The sequence below is a fragment of the Salvelinus namaycush genome, unplaced genomic scaffold (assembly GCF_016432855.1).
Source record: "Salvelinus namaycush isolate Seneca unplaced genomic scaffold, SaNama_1.0 Scaffold592, whole genome shotgun sequence".
Taxonomy (NCBI): Eukaryota; Metazoa; Chordata; class Actinopteri; order Salmoniformes; family Salmonidae; genus Salvelinus; species Salvelinus namaycush.
The window spans coordinates 21,066-40,171 of record NW_024061300.1 but is presented as its reverse complement, the minus strand read 5'-3'; the positions used below and the strand labels follow the sequence as shown (position 1 = coordinate 40,171).

Genomic DNA, 19,106 nt, shown 5'->3' with positions numbered 1-19,106 from the left:
ATTGAAACATTTTGACTGACTCAAACTTTTTGACTAAAGCTAGAACAGAACAAGTAGTTCCAGCCACAACCCAAAGGATTTCAGCCCTCACCTGCCATTTGGGAATCACTGATCTATAGACATGATATACTTGGTCTTAAAACCTGAAATCCACTAAAAGGATGAAAATGTACATTTTCCACCAATGTTGTACCTTACCAAGGTCAGTTCTATGGGTGTCAATTGTTCTATACGTGGAAAATGTTACTTTGTAGCAGGGCTCTGAGCCCTCATTTATGAGGGCTATTTATATAATTTGTATATTTTAATTGAAAGCTATGGAAGGGCTGAAGTCAATTCCATTTCCACTCAAGTCTATTCAGGAAAGGAATTCATTGTCCATCACTTTCAATACTTATGAGGATTAAAAAAAAGTTTTCATTCACTGGGTTGGTCATTAGAATGGAACTGAGCCCAACCTGCCAAGGTGAGTGTGTAGAGACACATACATACTGGAACTGTGCTGTGTATGGTAGGAACAAATAAATACTAAAAAGGCAAAAGTGTTCAAAGTTTTTAAACAATTTTAAAACAACATCAAAGATGGCTCAGTATTTGCTTTTCATTTATTTACGCAATATACAGTACGTATTAATATATTCATTTACAACATCAATAAAACACATTTTATATAGATTATGTTACAGAAAAGAAATAAAATACAAAACGGAGGTCATGAAGTATGTACAGCCAGTTTCCATTGACTAAGTTTGGGGTGAAGTGACACTGAACAGAGTGGTTCCAGAGCTGGTTAAGTAGAGCAAAGAGAGCGTTAACAGTGGACATGGACATATCGTCCAGCTGTAGTGTTGGGGAAGTGTCATCTCAGTCATCTCACAGTGGTTTGTCCCAAATGGGACGGACACACACACTGTCAACCATCAGACAGACACCTTCAGAAAGCAGCAGGCTATTACAGAACAGAAGGGTTGGGCTTCAGAACAATCTTCTTCCACATTGAAGCTTTTTCCATCTCTTATGCTGCCTCCTACAAAATCTCTTTTCTCTCTCACAATCAAATCCATGGCTGCAGTCTTCCTTTTTAAATCATGCAAACAGGGGTTTTCCATATTCACTAGCATTATGAAAACAGTGTGTATTACCTTTAGACACCTTTGGACATGGTCCTATACTTCCCCTGTTGTTTAGTTAGTGTAGTTGGTCCAGAACATGGTTATACTTAGAGGAAGAAGATGCTTAAGAATGTTGAAGTGTATTTTGGTAGAAATACCCAAACCAGACTTTTGGGTAAAGGGAATGTCCACACACTACAGTGGCTTTTTAAATACTGTTTTTCTAAATTAAAAAGGAAAACAAATGACCATACATGATGATGATTCAGCTATGTCATTGTTGTTCAATCATTCTGGAGTTATCCATTCTGTTGAATGGTGAACATATAAAATCCAGAGCTATATATACACAGTACATAATACTTATTATAGGTCTCTGATAAATTCCATTCTCAGCAGAGAGAGAGAGAGGCTATTGGCAGTTAAAAACCAACTATCAGGCTAAAGAGACGTGTCAATTAGAAGGTCAGGTCAGAGCAGTGCTGTACTTCCTAAATAAGCCCAGGGTTATCAGACTTCAGACATGATACTAGACAGGCATATCTCATTAAAGGCACACTTCATTGCTTCTATTTCTGGTCACCTGTGAGGCCTTAGATAACACGTGTTTGTTTTGGAGGCTTGAGAGTCTTTGCAAGTGCAAAGTACAAAGACAAAGAAGAGCCTGATTGATGTGAATCAAACAATGTTAGTTTTGTTTGTGTGTTTGGTTTCGAGTGTGTAAGTACTTTGTGGTCCTACCACAGGGGAAAGAAAAGTGACAGAGTATGCCTTTAATGTGTATCATTTTGAGACTTCATTCAATCTACAATGGTGGTCTGACGTTACATGGCAGACAAACTGTTTCATCACATACAGTACATATCGTGGTCCATATCAATCTATATATTCACCATGGCGATAACTTAACAGACGGTACTGATGTGATATAGATATTTCCTCTCATGGTGAAGGACATAGAAAGTGCAGTGCTTGAGGAGAAACTAGAAAACATACAGTATGTGCATGTCCGGAGCTGCGCGTTCGGGTCTAAAGCTTCAGTGCAATACAGACGACATTTTAAAAAGCACTTAAAAGGTCCACGTGGGTCAAGGCATTCACCCCCGTCTGACACAGAACAGTGGTACAGTCCTTAGAGGAGTCTTTACGTCACAGTAAGACCAGACCATGTAAACACAGAGAGAGAGAGGGACATTCAGAGTTATAAAATCAGTTCCTTACAGTTTAAAAATATGTGTTTGGGATAACACTTAAGAGCACAACAGGCAGACAGGCAGGCAGGCAGACGGAGGTACAGAGAGACAGACAACAGGAACAACTCTGGACACATGTTAAAGCCTATAATAACCTAGAACTAGGGACTAGAGTTCGTCTTGGTCAGGTAACATGGTCAGGCATAACTCCTGGCCCTACAGATAACAGCAGAGAAAAGGAACAAAAAGACCACTCCTAACTCAACATCACCACTTGAAGAAGAGTTACACAGGAAACCCCGAACCAAACGGAGATGCACAGTAGCAATGTGGATTTCTCCAGGAGACTCCATTTTGTTTTCTCATGGTGGCAGATCATGAGAAAAGCATCATCTTTGATAACCTGGAATGACTTTTCTTCAGTTTACAACCAGAAAATATTTCAAACCATAAGTGGTTTCTGTTACACAGCGATTTTCAGGTGATTATTTTAGTCGTCTTGTCTGATGGCGTCACCTGTAGCTGCTCCAAATGGAACACTGTTTGGGGGAGGAACCCTGATTTTCACATTTCACAAACCATGAAAAGAACAATGTAGAAAATAAATATTGTAAAAGACAAAGAGAAAAGTAGTAGACTTATTTAAAAGCAAGGCGTCGTCATCTGAGGAGGATGTTGATGAAGTGTGTTGTGATCAATTTCATCTGGCGATTTCATGGAGTTTGTGGTTTGGGTTAGGGGCTGTGGTATTGGAGGGTTGTAGTCTGGGACTAGGGATTACATGTCGTTTTGACAATAAATTAGACGTAGGTTTGTGCTAGGAGTTGTTGTGCTGAAATCCCAAATAAACCCATATCCCCTCTAACCCCTACACACTCCTATTGATCTTAAAGGATTGGTATTAACAAGATCAGATTTACTTCACTCTGCCTTCTGATAGACTGCTTAGAATGTCCACTTCCTTCCTTATACCTGTCCAATCTTTTCAGATCTACAAAAGTGTCTAGGGTATAGGGTCGATTTGGGATTGAGTACTGTGTTTCTAAGGCTGAGGGTGTAAGGGTAGGGACTGGAGGCTGGGGGTTGATGACTGGAGGCTTGAGGGTGGGGTTTGAAGTCTGATGAAATGGACACTGTGTATAATCCCAAATCGACCCCAAGACCCTGCACCCTACGCACCTGTGGAGATCTGAGCGGATTCGACCGGTGCAATCTATATGGAAATAGCTCTCAGATCAAAATAACAAAGTCCTCTCAGATGTCCACAGGTGCGTAGGATGTAGGAACTAGGGGAGGCTGTGAGGAGGTTGGGCTCGGGAGTTTGGTCCCTGATTGGGTGGTGTCCTGTCCATTCCTGTCTCACTGGGGCAGGGGTACGATAACCTCCACATAGTTGATTGGGAAGAAGCCAGAGTCTCCGTTTATCATGCCTTCATACCAGTTGTCATCTATCTGGTTGGTGAGGATGATGATGTCACCCTCCTTAAAGCCCAGCTCGCCATCGTTCTCTGGCTCAAAGTCATACAGGGACCTGGCACACGGCTGGTCCAGCACCTCCGATTCTGGAGGGAGGGAGAAGAAGGGGTGGGGGGAGAGGGAGGAGAAGGGGTGAGGGAGGGAGGAGAAGAGGTGAGGGGGGAGAGGGAAGGAGAGGGGGATGGGGGTAGGAGGAGAGGGAGAATAATAGAGAACTGTCAAACACCAGCATGTATCGTCTTCTGTTCCCAGGAGTGTCTCTTCCTCTGATAAGGATCTGATGTGGGTTGGTGCAGCAAAACAAACCCAACACATTAAGACAAACAGACAGTGGTGTGATAGTGACAGAATGGAGGAGTAGAGGACACTTATAGAAGACTGGGTTGTTGTTGGACCAAGGTATGAGGGGGTGTGTGTGTGTGTGTGTGTGTGTGTGTGTGTGTGTGTGTGTGTGTGTGTGTGTGTGTGTGTGTGTGTGTGTGTGTGTGTGTGTGTGTGTGTGTGTGTGTGTGTGTGTGTGTGTGTTACTCACGGTGGCCGTTGAAAGTGGGACTCTCTGGCCAGGACAGAGGAACGGTGGTGAAGGGATCAGCTGGGTGAGAGATGGATGGAGAAACATGGAGATGGAAGATGAGACAAGCACCAACAAACACAATGCCTGTAACTTTCCTAAAATTCCCAGGTTTTCCAGAAATCCTCAAAGGAGGACCCCCGGATGTACTGCTTTTTAATCCTGATTCCAGGAATCTTCCAACACAATTTTTTTGTTTTTGAAATGTATGTGAATTTTGCGACCCTACCGTACTCATGACATGATGACACCTACCATGGTTGAAACAGCAACCAATATCTGATGAATGAATAATAAATTGACTGACGCCTCCTGAGTGGCGCACTGCATCACAGTGCTAGAGGCGTCACTACAGACCCGTGTTTGATCCCAGACTGTGTTGCAGCCGGCTGCGACTGGGAGACCCATGAGGCGGCGCACAATTGGCCCAGCGTCGTCCGGGTTAGGGGAGGGTTTGGCCAGACGGGATGTCATTGTCCCATCGCACTCTAGTGACTCCTTGTGGCGGGCCGGGTGCATGCACGCTGACTTTGGTCGCCAGCTGTACAGTGTTTCCTCCAACACATTGGTGCGGCTGGCTTCCGGGTTAAGCGAGCAGTGTGTCAAGAAGCATTGAGGCTTGGTTGGGTCGTGTTTCGGAGGACACACGGCTCTCAACCTTCGCCTCTCCCGAGTCCGTACAGGAGTTGCAGCGATGGGACAAGACTCTAACTACCAATTGGAAATCACAAAAATAAACTGACTGACAAACTTTAATCTGAGGGATAACAGCTTTTATTTTCATCTTGTAAACCTGTTACAGATGTGATCTTTTCAGTGTGCTATTTGTAACTGCTCTTAGCGGTGTAGGGTGAAGTTGACCTTAAACGCTGATCCTGGGTCAGTTTTGCATTTTTCCCACTAATGGTTTAACCCAGAGCAATTTTCATGGAGGTTGTTACACCCTCTAACCACAAGAGGGCAGAAAACAGCTTTTTCAAAGTCACATTGATGGAGCCAGAGAACTAGCAAGTTATTATTTGGCTAAAAATGATCATGACTTCACAAGAGTTTTGATTTGTCTCAGATTATCTCTAGAGAGTCAGAATAAGTCATTCTTAAGACTATGTATGGGTGCGACACCTGTTTGATGTGATCAGTCCAAGTATACCTACTTTTCTCATTTCCATTTACTGTGTGATTGATCTGGATGTCTGCAAAGAACCACAGAAACATATAACATGACTTATGACTTGGGAAAAATAACAATGGGTGAAAGGATAACATGGACAAACTCATAGGGCTGATCAAAACAAATATGAGCAGAATTGACACACACACACACACACACACACACACACACACACACACACACACACACACACACACACACACACACACACACACACACACACACACACACACACACACACACACACACACACACACACGAACACAGTACAGTACCTGAGGACTTGAGTGAGGAGCTATATGATCCATTGTGTTGAGTGTTGTCTATGGTCTCAATGCTGCTCATGATGGACTTTGGTTTAAATTCTCTCTTCGGTCGACTGCTGGCTGAGGATATCCTGTGAGAGGCATTATGATGTTATCCACTATGGCTCAACAACATGTGTAAATTACTGGCTGAGGATATCCTGTGAGAGGCATTATGATGTTATCCACTATGGCCCAACAACATGTGTACATTACTGGCTGAGGATATCCTGTGAGAGGCATTATGATGTTATCCACTATGGCCCAACAACATGTGTACATTACTGGCTGAGGATATCCTGTGAGAGGCATTATGATGTTATCCACTATGGCCCAACAACATGTGTACATTACTGGCTGAGGATATCCTGTGAGAGGCATTATGATGTTATCCACTATGGCCCAACAACATGTGTACATTACTGGCTGAGGATATCCTGTGAGAGGCATTATGATGTTATCCACTATGGCCCAACAACATGTGTACATTACTGGCTGAGGATATCCTGTGAGAGGCATTATGATGTTATCCACTATGGCCCAACAACATGTGTAAATTACTGGCTGAGGATATCCTGTGAGAGGCATTATGATGTTATCCACTATGGCCCAACAACATGTGTACATTACTGGCTGAGGATATCCTGTGAGAGGCATTATGATGTTATCCACTATGGCCCAACAACATGTGTACATTACTGGCTGAGGATATCCTGTGAGAGGCATTATGATGTTATCCACTATGGCCCAACAACATGTGTACATTACTGGCTGAGGATATCCTGTGAGAGGCATTATGATGTTATCCACTATGGCCCAACAACATGTGTACATTACTGGCTGAGGATATCCTGTGAGAGGCATTATGATGTTATCCACTATGGCCCAACAACATGTGTACATTACTGGCTGAGGATATCCTGTGAGAGGCATTATGATGTTATCCACTATGGCCCAACAACATGTGTACATTACTGGCTGAGGATATCCTGTGAGAGGCATTATGATGTTATCCACTATGGCCCAACAACATGTGTACATTACTGGCTGAGGATATCCTGTGAGAGGCATTATGATGTTATCCACTATGGCTCAACAACATGTGTACATTACTGGCTGAGGATATCCTGTGAGAGGCATTATGATGTTATCCACTATGGCCCAACAACATGTGTACATTACTGGCTGAGGATATCCTGTGAGAGGCATTATGATGTTATCCACTATGGCCCAACAACATGTGTACATTACTGGCTGAGGATATCCTGTGAGAGGCATTATGATGTTATCCACTATGGCCCAACAACATGTGTACATTACTGGCTGAGGATATCCTGTGAGAGGCATTATGATGTTATCCACTATGGCCCAACAACATGTGTACATTACTGGCTGAGGATATCCTGTGAGAGGCATTATGATGTTATCCACTATGGCCCAACAACATGTGTACATTACTGGCTGAGGATATCCTGTGAGAGGCATTATGATGTTATCCACTATGGCCCAACAACATGTGTACATTACTGGCTGAGGATATCCTGTGAGAGGCATTATGATGTTATCCACTATGGCCCAACAACATGTGTACATTACTGGCTGAGGATATCCTGTGAGAGGCATTATGACGTTATCCACTATGGCCCAACAACATGTGTACATTACTGGCTGAGGATATCCTGTGAGAGGCATTATGATGTTATCCACTGTGGCCCAACAACATGTGTACATTACTGGCTGCAAAGTCTAAAGTGGTTTCCTCCTGTCCTTGTCCTGTTTCCTTCAACTGGTTGGTTTTCCTTCAATTGGTTGGTTTTCAATTTAGTGCAATTAGAATGTGAACTGAGGATGATTTTTTAATTCAGGCAGTGAATTTCAACTTGAATCAGAATTACTGAATTGAAAACTGAAAAGGTGAAAGCAAAAATGCTCACTAGGGAGTTGCTTTCACGTGTCCAGCTCTTTCACATCAGTGCAGAATAAGGGAAGGAGACAAGGAGGCAGGCTGTTTAGGGACTGTGGAGTGTGATAGCTGTAGTTAGTTAGTTGCCTGTTTTGTAGTTGGGTGTTGAGGTCTTCTAGGACCTCCAAGGACTGACGGTGGTAGTCTAACGCTGCTTCAACCAACGCTGACAGCTGACTCACCTGCTCCACCTACCAAACACACAACACAATAACATTATCCATCTTATCAAGCACCTTTTATCTTGTATGAAGAACATGGAGTGAACTATGTCTTGGTAAGATTGACATTGCGATTGTACTGTAAAGTGCTGCACTTTGTGACAACTGTTGTTGTCAATATGTTATATAGAACTGATTGATTGATTCAAATTCTATTGTATTTTTTTATGCTTCGTAAACAAAAGGTGTGGAATAACAGTGAAATACTTTCTGATGGGAAAGAAAACAGAGAAATAATAGAAAAGTAAAACACGTAAAAATAAAAGTAATAATAGATACATAATGAGTAACAATAACTTGTCTATTTACAAGGGGTACCAGTACTGAGTTGATGTGCAGGGGTACGAGGTAATAACTTGTCTATTTACAAGGGGTACCAGTACTGAGTTGATGTGCAGGGGTACGAGGTAATAACTTGTCCATTTACAAGGGGTACCAGTACTGAGTTGATGTGCAGGGGTACGAGGTAATAACTTGTCCATTTACAAGGGGTACCAGTACTGAGTTGATGTGCAGGGGTACGAGGTAATAACTTGTCCATTTACAAGGGGTACCAGTACTGAGTTGATGTGCAGGGGTACGAGGTAATAACTTGTCCATTTACAAGGGGTACCAGTACTGAGTTGATGTGCAGGGGTACGAGGTAATAACTTGTCCATTTACAAGGGGTACCAGTACTGAGTTGATGTGCAGGAGTACGAGGTAATAACTTGTCCATTTACAAGGGGTACCAGTACTGAGTTGATGTGCAGGGGTACGAGGTAATAACTTGTCCATTTACAAGGGGTACCAGTACTGAGTTGATGTGCAGGGGTACAAGGTAATAACTTGTCTATTTACAAGGGGTACCAGTACTGAGTTGATGTGCAGGGGTACGAGGTAATAACTTGTCTATTTACAAGGGGTACCAGTACTGAGTTGATGTGCAGGGGTACGAGGTAATAACTTGTCCATTTACAAGGGGTACCAGTACTGAGTTGATGTGCAGGGGTACAAGGTAATAACTTGTCCATTTACAAGGGGTACCAGTACTGAGTTGATGTGCAGGGGTACGAGGTAATAACTTGTCCATTTACAAGGGGTACCAGTACTGAGTTGATGTGCAGGGGTACAAGGTAATAACTTGTCTATTTACAAGGGGTACCAGTACTGAGTTGATGTGCAGGGGTACGAGGTAATAACTTGTCTATTTACAAGGGGTACCAGTACTGAGTTGATGTGCAGGGGTACGAGGTAATAACTTGTCCATTTACAAGGGGTACCAGTACTGAGTTGATGTGCAGGGGTACGAGGTAATAACTTGTCCATTTACAAGGGGTACCAGTACTGAGTTGATGTGCAGGGGTACGAGGTAATAACTTGTCCATTTACAAGGGGTACCAGTACTGAGTTGATGTGCAGGGGTACGAGGTAATAACTTGTCCATTTACAAGGGGTACCAGTACTGAGTTGATGTGCAGGGGTACGAGGTAATAACTTGTCCATTTACAACGGGTACCAGTACTAGGTTGATGTGCAGGGGTACGAGGTAATAACTTGGCTATATACAAGAGGTACCAGTACTGAGTTGATGTGCCCCCTGCATAATAGGTAATTGAGGTAGATAGGTACATATAACTAGGAATAAAGGGACAGATAATAAACAGTAGCAGCAGCGTACGTGATGCGTCAAAAAACATATTGTGCAAAAAGGGTCTTATGGCTTGAGGGTAGAAGCTGTTCAGGGTCCTGTTGGTTCCAGACTTGGTGCATCGGTACCACTTGACATGCAGTAGCAGAGAGAACAGCGTATTACTTGGGTGGTTGGAGTCTTTGAAAAAATTTTGGGCCTTCCTCTGACATCGCCTGCTATAGAGATCCTGGATGTCAGGGAGCTCGGCCCCAGTGATGTACTGGGCCGTCCGCACTATCCTCTGTAGCACCTTGTGGTTGGATGCCAAGCTGTTGCCATACCAAGTGGTGATGCAGCCAGTCAAGATGCTCTCAATGGTGCAGCTGTAAAACGTTTGAGGATCTGAGGGCCCATGTCTAATATTTTCAGCCTCCTGGGGGGTGTGTTTGGACCATGATAGATCCTTAGTGATGAGGACACCGAGGAATTTGAAGCTCTCAACCTGCTCCACTACAGCACCGTCGATGTGAATGGGGGCGTGCTCGGCTCTCTGTTTCCTGTAGTCCACGACCAGCTCCTTTGTCTTGCTGACGTTGAGGGAGAAGCTGTCTTGGCACCACACTGCTTGATTGATTCTGCTAGCAGGGTGTTTAGGCCTCAGAGCTCCAGCAAGTGTCACAGTCAGAGGGAGAACGTGTTTACAAAACCCTATAACTTTAATCATGAAACCCTCACTGAACCCTCTCTCTGGTTAGGACATAGAGACAAACCCTGTGCCCTTTCAGCTGCAGCAGAGGCTACCATCCCCCACCTCAGCCTGACTCCTTTGTCCAGTAGCAGAGGCCACTAGGCCTGTTAGGGACCAGGTTGCCAGGGAACACAGTCAGCTGACCTGGTCAGCCAACCACCTACAAGGACAAGAACTCTGCACCACCTACATTTTTATATATATATATTTTTTTTTAACCTTTATTTAACTAGGCAAGTCAGTTGAGAACAAATTCTTATTTACAATGACGACCTACCATTGAACAATAGGTTAACTGCCTTGTTCAGGGGCAGAACGACAGATTTTTACCTTGTCAGCTCAGGGATTCTATCCTGCAACCTTTTGGTTACTGGCCCAACGCTCTAACCACTAGGCTACCTGCTGGTTACTGGTCTAACGCTCTAACCACTAGGCTACCTGCTGGTTACTGGTCTAACGCTCTAACCACTAGGCTACCTGCCACCTCAACACAACTCACCCTGGACCCTTCCTACAAGCCTCCACCCTGGACTTCCCAATCGTGTGTTAGTGTGTCACTGACCACAAAACCACTTTCAACTATTCTATTCCTCTTCCTCTTTGCTGTGTGTGTGTGTGTGTGTGTGTGTGTGTGTGTGTGTGTGTGTGTGTGTGTGTGTGTGTGTGTGTGTGTGTGTGTGTGTGTGTGTGTGTGTGTGTGTGTGTGTGTGTGTGTGTGTGTGTGTGTGTGTGTATGGAAATAAAGTGTGAGTTGTATCCCTGCCTCCTACTGGTCATCTCCATCCTCTAACCAGGGCGCTTGGACAGTTGCACCTAGAATGTAAACTGACACCTCTATTGCAGGCACTCTTTTTCAGAGAGAGAGAAAGAGAGAGAACCGTTACAACAGGTAGCGTATGCCTCTACTATTCACTCACATCGTTCTCCAGGAAGTTGAACATGCTCCTCTCGGCCACCTCTTTGCTCTCCTCAAACTTCTCAACCGCCTGACGGATCTCCTCGTCAGGCACCTTCCCCTGACGCTTCTTCTTATAGTCAAAGTCCAACCGCCTCCCCTCCAGCTTCTTCAGGTGATGCTGCACACAAAACAATCAGGAGAGATGATTGACAAGGGGCATTATGGGGCAGTACAGAGGCTCTTCCCAGGAGGAATTGATGACGGCCCTCCTCAAAACCTTCATGAAACATTTAAAATAACTAATACAAATTAAACATCGCAAAATACAACTTTACAAAATTGCAAGTATACAACTTTTATGCACATCCCATATGGGCTCTGGTCAAAAGTAGTGCACTATAAAGGGAACAGGGTGACATTTGTGATGCACACATGGAGTTCTGGAAGCTAATGGAAACTGAGATGTAATATACCACTGACCGTGATCTCCTTGAGGTCTTTGTCCTGTAAGTTCTGGAGTGGGTCAATAAAGTTTTGTTTGACACTGATGTCCAGAGAGTCTTTCACGTCGGCCATCTGCCTCATGGCCTCACCGATGTCCACCAACGCACCGCCTGCAGACAAAAAACACCTGGGTCGTATTCACAAGGTACCAAACAGAAGACAACAGGCCAAAACTGGGAGGGACTTACCCGACCTTGTCCAATAAGAAACACACTCATTTTCTGTTGCAAAACCTTTTTCTACGGTTTAACATAATACGACCTGCTGTCAGATAGGAGCGAAACATGTGAAACAGAAACATGGTGGTTCTGATGGTGAGTGGATTTGACAGTAAGGTGCTAGCAAAACACCAGGGCTGAGGGTTTGATTCCCGCACGGGCCACTTTCACTGAATTCAATTTCACTGAATTTCACTGAATTCATGTGTCACTAACAACTTACAGCAAGAAGGTGATGCAGAATCAATTAATTAACTAGCTAGCAATTCTATATAGAATTTCATATCAGTGTGCATTATTCAATGGAATTGCAAAGTTAAAATTGAGATCACTGAGAAATAATGATTTGGTTTCTAGATAGTTGATAACTGGATAATGTAACGCCTGTTTCAAGTTTATATTGAATATTAAGGTCTGGTTTTCAAGACACAGATGAAGTCTAGGCTGGGATTCATTCATAGAGCAGCACACGGTTGAAGTCTAGGCTGGGATTCATTCATAGAGCAGCACACGGTTGAAGTCTAGGCTGGGATTCATTCATAGAGCAGTACACGGTTGAAGTCTAGGCTGGGATTCATTCATAGAGCAGCACACGGTTGAAGTCTAGGCTGGGATTCATTCATAGAGCAGGACACGGTTGAAGTCTAGGCTGGGATTCATTCATAGAGCAGGACACGGTTGAAGTCTAGGCTGGGATTCATTCATAGAGCAGGACACGGTTGAAGTCTAGGCTGGGATTCATTCATAGAGCAGCACACGGTTGAAGTCTAGGCTGGGATTCATTCATAGAGCAGCACATGGTTGAAGTCTAGGCTGGGATTCATTCATAGAGCAGCACACGGTTGAAGTCTAGGCTGGGATTCATTCATAGAGCAGCACACGGTTGAAGTCTAGGCTGGGATTCATTCATAGAGCAGCACACGGTTGAAGTCTAGGCTGGGATTCATTCATAGAGCAGCACACGGTTGAAGTCTAGGCTGGGATTCATTCATAGAGCAGCACACGGTTGAAGTCTAGGCTGGGATTCATTCATAGAGCAGGACACGGTTGAAGTCTAGGCTGGGATTCATTCATAGAGCAGGACACGGTTGAAGTCTAGGCTGGGATTCATTCATAGAGCATCACACGGTTGAAGTCTAGGCTGGGATTCATTCATAGAGCAGCACACGGTTGAAGTCTAGGCTGGGATTCATTCATAGAGCAGCACACGGTTGAAGTCTAGGCTGGGATTCATTCATAGAGCATCACACGGTTGAAGTCTAGGCTGGGATTCATTCATAGAGCAGGACACGGTTGAAGTCTAGGCTGGGATTCATTCATAGAGCAGCACACGGTTGAAGTCTAGGCTGGGATTCATTCATAGAGCAGGACACGGTTGAAGTCTAGGCTGGGATTCATTCATAGAGCATCACACGGTTGAAGTCTAGGCAGGGATTCATTCATAGTGCAGCACACGGTTGAAGTCTAGGCTGGGATTCATTCATAGAGCAGCACACGGTTGAAGTCTAGGCTGGGATTCATTCATAGAGCAGGACACGGTTGAAGTCTAGGCTGGGATTCATTCATAGAGCAGCACACGGTTGAAGTCTAGGCTGGGATTCATTCATAGAGCAGCACACGGTTGAAGTCTAGGCTGGGATTCATTCATAGAGCAGCACACGGTTGAAGTCTAGGCTGGGATTCATTCATAGAGCAGCACACGGTTGAAGTCTAGGCTGGGATTCATTCATAGAGCAGGACACGGTTGAAGTCTAGGCTGGGATTCATTCATAGAGCAGCACACGGTTGAAGTCTAGGCTGGGATTCATTCATAGAGCAGGACACGGTGGAAGTCTAGGCAGGGATTCATTCATAGAGCAGAACACGGTTGAAGTCTAGGCTGGGATTCATTCATAGAGCAGCACACGGTTGAAGTCTAGGCTGGGATTCATTCATAGAGCAGCACACGGTTGAAGTCTAGGCTGGGATTCATTCATAGAGCATCACACGGTTGAAGTCTAGGCTGGGATTCATTCATAGAGCAGCACACGGTTGAAGTCTAGGCTGGGATTCATTCATAGAGCAGCACACGGTTGAATTCTAGGCTGGGATTCATTCATAGAGCAGCACATGGTTGAAGTCTAGGCTGGGATTCATTCATAGAGCAGCACACGGTTGAAGGTTATTCATGCTTGAACCAACATTCTCAGCATTTATTATGAATGCGATCTCCAAATTGCTTTTAAAAGGCGCATTGTCTGCTGTCAAGTGTACTGCTCTACAGCACACCTTCCATTGAGTCCTGGCCTTAACCTTTCACTAAGATGGGAACATGGGCTTTAGTCTAGAACTACCCTTAATTTGTGTCTGGGAAACTGGACCTATACTAATGATATTATGAAAACCCATGTTCAGAGTAAGTACATTTTGTACCCACCAGGTGTCAGAGTTGAGACGGGAAGCAGCTCAACAAAGCCACAGGTTTTCACAGGCAGAAACACCTACATACTAGCTGGCTGCACACAGGGTGTGTGTGTGTGTGTGTGTGTGTGTGTGTGTGTGTGTGTGTGTGTGTGTGTGTGTGTGTGTGTGTGTTGTGTGTGTGTGTGTGTGTGTGTGTGTGTGTGTGTGTGTGTGTGTGTGTGTGTGTGTGTGTGTGTGCGAGCGAGCGAGCGAGCGTGGGTGGGTTGGTGGGCGTGTGCACAGTCAGGTTAGGATGAAAAGCTTTTCAAAGGCTTCCTCTCGTGCTCCTCACAGCCTTCACATAGCACAGCGTGTGTGTGTGTGTGTGTGCACGTATGTGTGCTGAACGTGTGTGTGTGTGTGTGTGTGTGAGATTCATACCGAAGGAGGACTGGTCTCCCAGATCATGTCCATAGCGCATCATACAGTCCCCCAGTAGGCCCTCGGTCTGTGGGTATCCTGTGGTCTTCACCTGTCCTCTCATCTTCGATACTGTGTTTAACATCCCCAACTTGGCTCTGGAAGCTACAGCAAAACACATGGAGTGATCACTTTTTATTTGTGTTTGTTTTATTTGTCACCAGCAGCATACCACCCTGCATCACACTGCTGACTTGCTTTCATCCATCCATCCACCCCTTCCATCCATCCATCCATCCATCCATCCATCCATCCATCCATCCATCCATCCATCCATCCATCCATCCCTTCCATTCATCCATTCATCCATCCACCCCTTCCATCCATCCATCCATCCACCCCTTCCATTCATGCATCCATCCACCCCTTCCATTCATGCATCCATCCACCCCTTCCATCAGTCCATCCATCCACCCCTTCCATTCATCCATCCATCCACCCCTTCCATTCATCCATCCATCCACCCCTTCCATCCATCCACCTCTTCCATCCATCCCTTCCCTCTATCCATCCATCCATCCATCCATCCATCCATCCATCCATCCATCCATCCACCCCTTCCATCCATCCACCTCTTCCATCCATCCACCCCTTCCATCCATCCATCCACCTCTTCCATCCACCCATCCATCCATCCACCTCTTCCATCCATCCACCCCTTCCATCCATCCACCCCTTCCATCCATCCATCCCTTCCCTCCATCCATCCACCCTGTCCATCCATCCATCCATCCACCCCTTCCATCCATCCATCCATCCATCCATCCATCCATCCATCCATCCTAACCATTCACCTACATAGCAAAGTTCTATAACTTCTGCATTATTTCACCAACTTCAAAGATATCATCTTTACCAACTTTGAACATTAGTCAATATTCCGTAAAGTGTTGTCTCACCTGGGTTAGGTTGTAGGTATTCTGTTGTTTTGGTCAAGAGGTCCAACACTGATTTGTTGGTGACATCGATTTTCTAGAACAGACGATCATGTTAGCTCAATAGAGAGGGTCTTTATTTAAGCACGTATTGGTTACAAGAAGACAACTGTTCTTCCACCTTGGTCCTGGAGACTAGAGGTCGACCTCTACTGGAGACCCTTCCAGCCCATTGTAGGTCTGTGTTTCAGCCCAGTACCAACACAGCCGATCCAGCAACTCAAACACTTGATGGTGAGTTGAGAAGTTGAATCAGGTTTTTTTGTATTGAGCTGGAACAAAAGCCTGCACCCCCTGCAGGAACCTGACTCAACCACTTAAACACTCAATGATAGGTTGATTCAGGTGTGTTTCCACTGGGCAATTACTGGTTGAGTCAACGTTGTTTCCACGTCATTTTACCCCAAATCATCAACGTAAGGGCATTTCGCCTTTTTTCACCCAACTTTTATCCCAAATCCAATGACATGGTAAATATACAGTTGAAGTCGGAAATTTACATACACCTTAGCCAAATACATTTAAACTCAGTTTTCCACAATTCCTGACATTTAATCCTAGTAAAAATTCCCTGTTTTATGTCAGTTAGGATCACCACTTTATTTTAAGAATGTGAAATGTCAGAATAATAGTAGAGAGAATGATTTATTTCAGCTTTTATTTCTTTCATCACATTCCCAGTGGGTCAGAAGTTTACATACACTCAATTAGTACCTGTGTCAGGTTTGTAGGCCTCCTTGCTCGCACACACCTTTTCAGTTCTGCCCACACATTTTCTATAGGATTGAGGTCATGGGCTTTGTGATGGCCACTCCAATACCTTGACTTTCTTGTCCTTAAGGCATTTTGCCACAACTTTGGAAGTATGTTGGGGTCATTGTCCATTTGGAAGATCCATTTGCGACAAAGCTTTAACTTCCTGACTGATGTCTTGAGATGTTACTTCAATATATCCACATAACTTTCCTTCCTCGTGATGCAATCTAGTTTGTGAAGTGCACCAGTCCCTCCTGCAGCAAAGCACCCCCACAACATGATGCTGCCACCACCGTGCTTCACAGTTGGGATGGTGTTTTTCGGCTTGCAAGCCTCCCCCTTTTTCCTCCAAACATAACGATGGTCATTATGGCCAAACAGTTCTATTGTTGTTTTATCAGACCAGAGGACATTTCTCCAAAAAGTACGATCTATGTCCTCATGTGCAGTTGCAAACCGTAGTCTGGCTTTTTTATGGCAGTTTTGGAGCAGTGGCTTCTTCCTTGCTGAGCGGTTATGTCGATATAGGACTCGTTTTACTCTGGATATAGATACTTTTGTACCTGTTTCCTCCAGCATCTTCACAAGGTCCTTTGCTGTTGCTCTGGGATTGATTTGCACTTTTCGCAAACAAAGTACGTTCATCTCTAGGAGACAGAACACGTCTCCTTCCTGAACGGTATGACGGCTGCCTGGTCCCATGGTGTTTATACTTGCGTGCTATTGTTTGTACAGATGAACGTGGTACCTTCAGGCATTTGGAAATTGCTCCCAAGGATGAACCAGACTTGTGGAGGTCTACCATTTTTTTCTGAGGTCTTGGCTGATTTATTTAGATTTTCCTATGATGTCAAGCAAAGATGCACTGAGTTTGAAGGTAGGCCTTGAAATACATCCACAGGTACACCTCCAATTGACTCAAATTATGTCAATTAGCCTATCAGAAGCTTCTAAAGCCATGACATCATTTTCTGGAATTTTCCAAGCTGTTTAAAGGCACAGTCAATTTAGTGTATGTAAACTTCTGACCCACTGGAATTGTGATACAGTGAATTATAAGTGAAATAATCTGGCTGTAAACAATTGTTGGAAAAATTACTTGGGTCATGCACAAAGTAGATGTCCGAACCAACTTGCCAAAACTATAGTTTGTTAACAAGAAATTTATGGAGTGGTTGAAAAACGAGTTTCAATGAAACTTCCGACATCAACTGTATATATACAAAAAAAATTACGTTGATTTCACGTCAGCTGACAACTCAACCAAATGTAATTCAACACTAGACGTTGAACTGAAGTCTGTGCCCAGTGCTGGGCTTGAACAAAAGCCTGCACCCCTGTGAGTTCCCGAGACCACAGAAGAACACCATCGTGGACTGTCAAAGAGCAGTAGTGCTTCCATCCTGAGGTCTGGTAGTTATTGTCTCCATCATAAATGGCACCCTATTTCCTATAAAGTGCATTACTTTTGAAAAAAGGCCCATAGGGCTCAGGTCAACAGTAGTGCACTACATAGGGAATAGGTTGCCATTTGGGACGCAACCATTGGGAGTAGAGTGAAGTTTCTCTTAGACACTGATCTTAGTTCAGTTTAGCATTTTCCCTACTAATGGTTAAGTTTAGGATAGGTGGAGGGGAAGCTGATCCTAGATCTGTACCTAGGAGACACTACACCCCAGAGCCAGCCATTGTGTATACTACATGGATGTTTTGGGTTGCTAATAGCTCCATCTCGGTCATCCTTACCCTCTCCATCTCCATGAAGTCTTCATCCAGCTTTGTCCCTTCAGCACCACTTATCTTCTCACTCAGCAGCTATAGCGATGGAGGGGAGGGAGAGAGAACGGTGGGGAAAGAGAGAGAGAGAGAGAGAGAGGGAGAGGATGGAGGGAGAGAGAGGTGGGGAGAAAGAGAGAGAGGGAATGGAGAGAGAGAGAGAGGGAGAGGATGGAGGGAGAGAGAGGGGATGAAGGTAGGGGTAGGGAGGGGAAGTGAGAGGAAAGACAGAGAGATAGTATTAGTATCATCACTTTTCTTGTTGTTGATGTGCTCTCACTGACACAGACAGACACATTTATCATGCAGTAACACTCATTAGATTGAATAGTGTGTGAGAAAGAAATTAGATCAGGGATACTGGGGGAGTAATGGCAGTGTGCGTGTGTGTGTGTGTGTGTGTGTGTGTGTGTGTGTGTGTGTGTGTGTGTGTGTGTGTGTGTGTGTGTGTGTGTGTGTGTGTGTGTGTGTGTGTGTGTGTGTGTGTGTGTGTGTGTGTGTGTGTGTGTGTGTGTGTGTGTGTGTGTGTGTGTGTAATGATGACACTGGTAAACTCCTCATGGAATTGAACAGCACAGTGGCACTCTGGTGACGCTCAGAGGTCTGGGAGAGAGAGAGGTAATAATCACCAGGCTATTAGGTTTCATCTCTCTCTCTCTCTGGCTCTTTCTCCATTTCATGTATTCTCTACCTCTCCTCTTCTCTTTATGTCTTTCTCCCTCTCTCTCCTTTGCCCTCTTCACTATCTATCCCTCTCTCTGCCTCTTCATTCATTGTATCCACTA

At 44.5% G+C, this 19,106-nt stretch overlaps 1 protein-coding gene across 1 annotated transcript; it reads right to left on the bottom strand.

The window, feature by feature from the left end:
• Positions 1 to 587: 587 nt before the first annotated feature.
• Positions 588 to 18,356, bottom strand: LOC120041950 (endophilin-A3-like). The gene is made up of 8 exons (XM_038986825.1): positions 18,292 to 18,356; positions 15,754 to 15,826; positions 14,816 to 14,959; positions 11,751 to 11,884; positions 11,290 to 11,448; positions 7,879 to 7,982; positions 5,799 to 5,920; positions 588 to 3,867 (listed from the first exon to the last, which is right to left on the bottom strand). Exons 1-8 carry the CDS (start codon positions 18,304 to 18,306, stop codon positions 3,665 to 3,667), a joined length of 954 nt encoding a protein of 317 aa, XP_038842753.1. The 5' UTR covers positions 18,307 to 18,356; the 3' UTR covers positions 588 to 3,664.
• Between the last annotated feature and the right edge of the window lie 750 nt (positions 18,357 to 19,106).

Excerpts from the sequence above, each read along its gene's own strand:
- LOC120041950 (XM_038986825.1), bottom strand. Across the intron at positions 11,885-14,815 it reads GGGAGACCAGTCCTCCTTCG|GCGGTGCGTTGGTGGACATC; the intron begins GTATGAATCTCA and ends TTTTGTCTGCAG. Across the intron at positions 7,983-11,289 it reads TCAACTTCCTGGAGAACGAT|GTGGAGCAGGTGAGTCAGCT; the intron begins GTGAGTGAATAG and ends TGTGTTTGGTAG.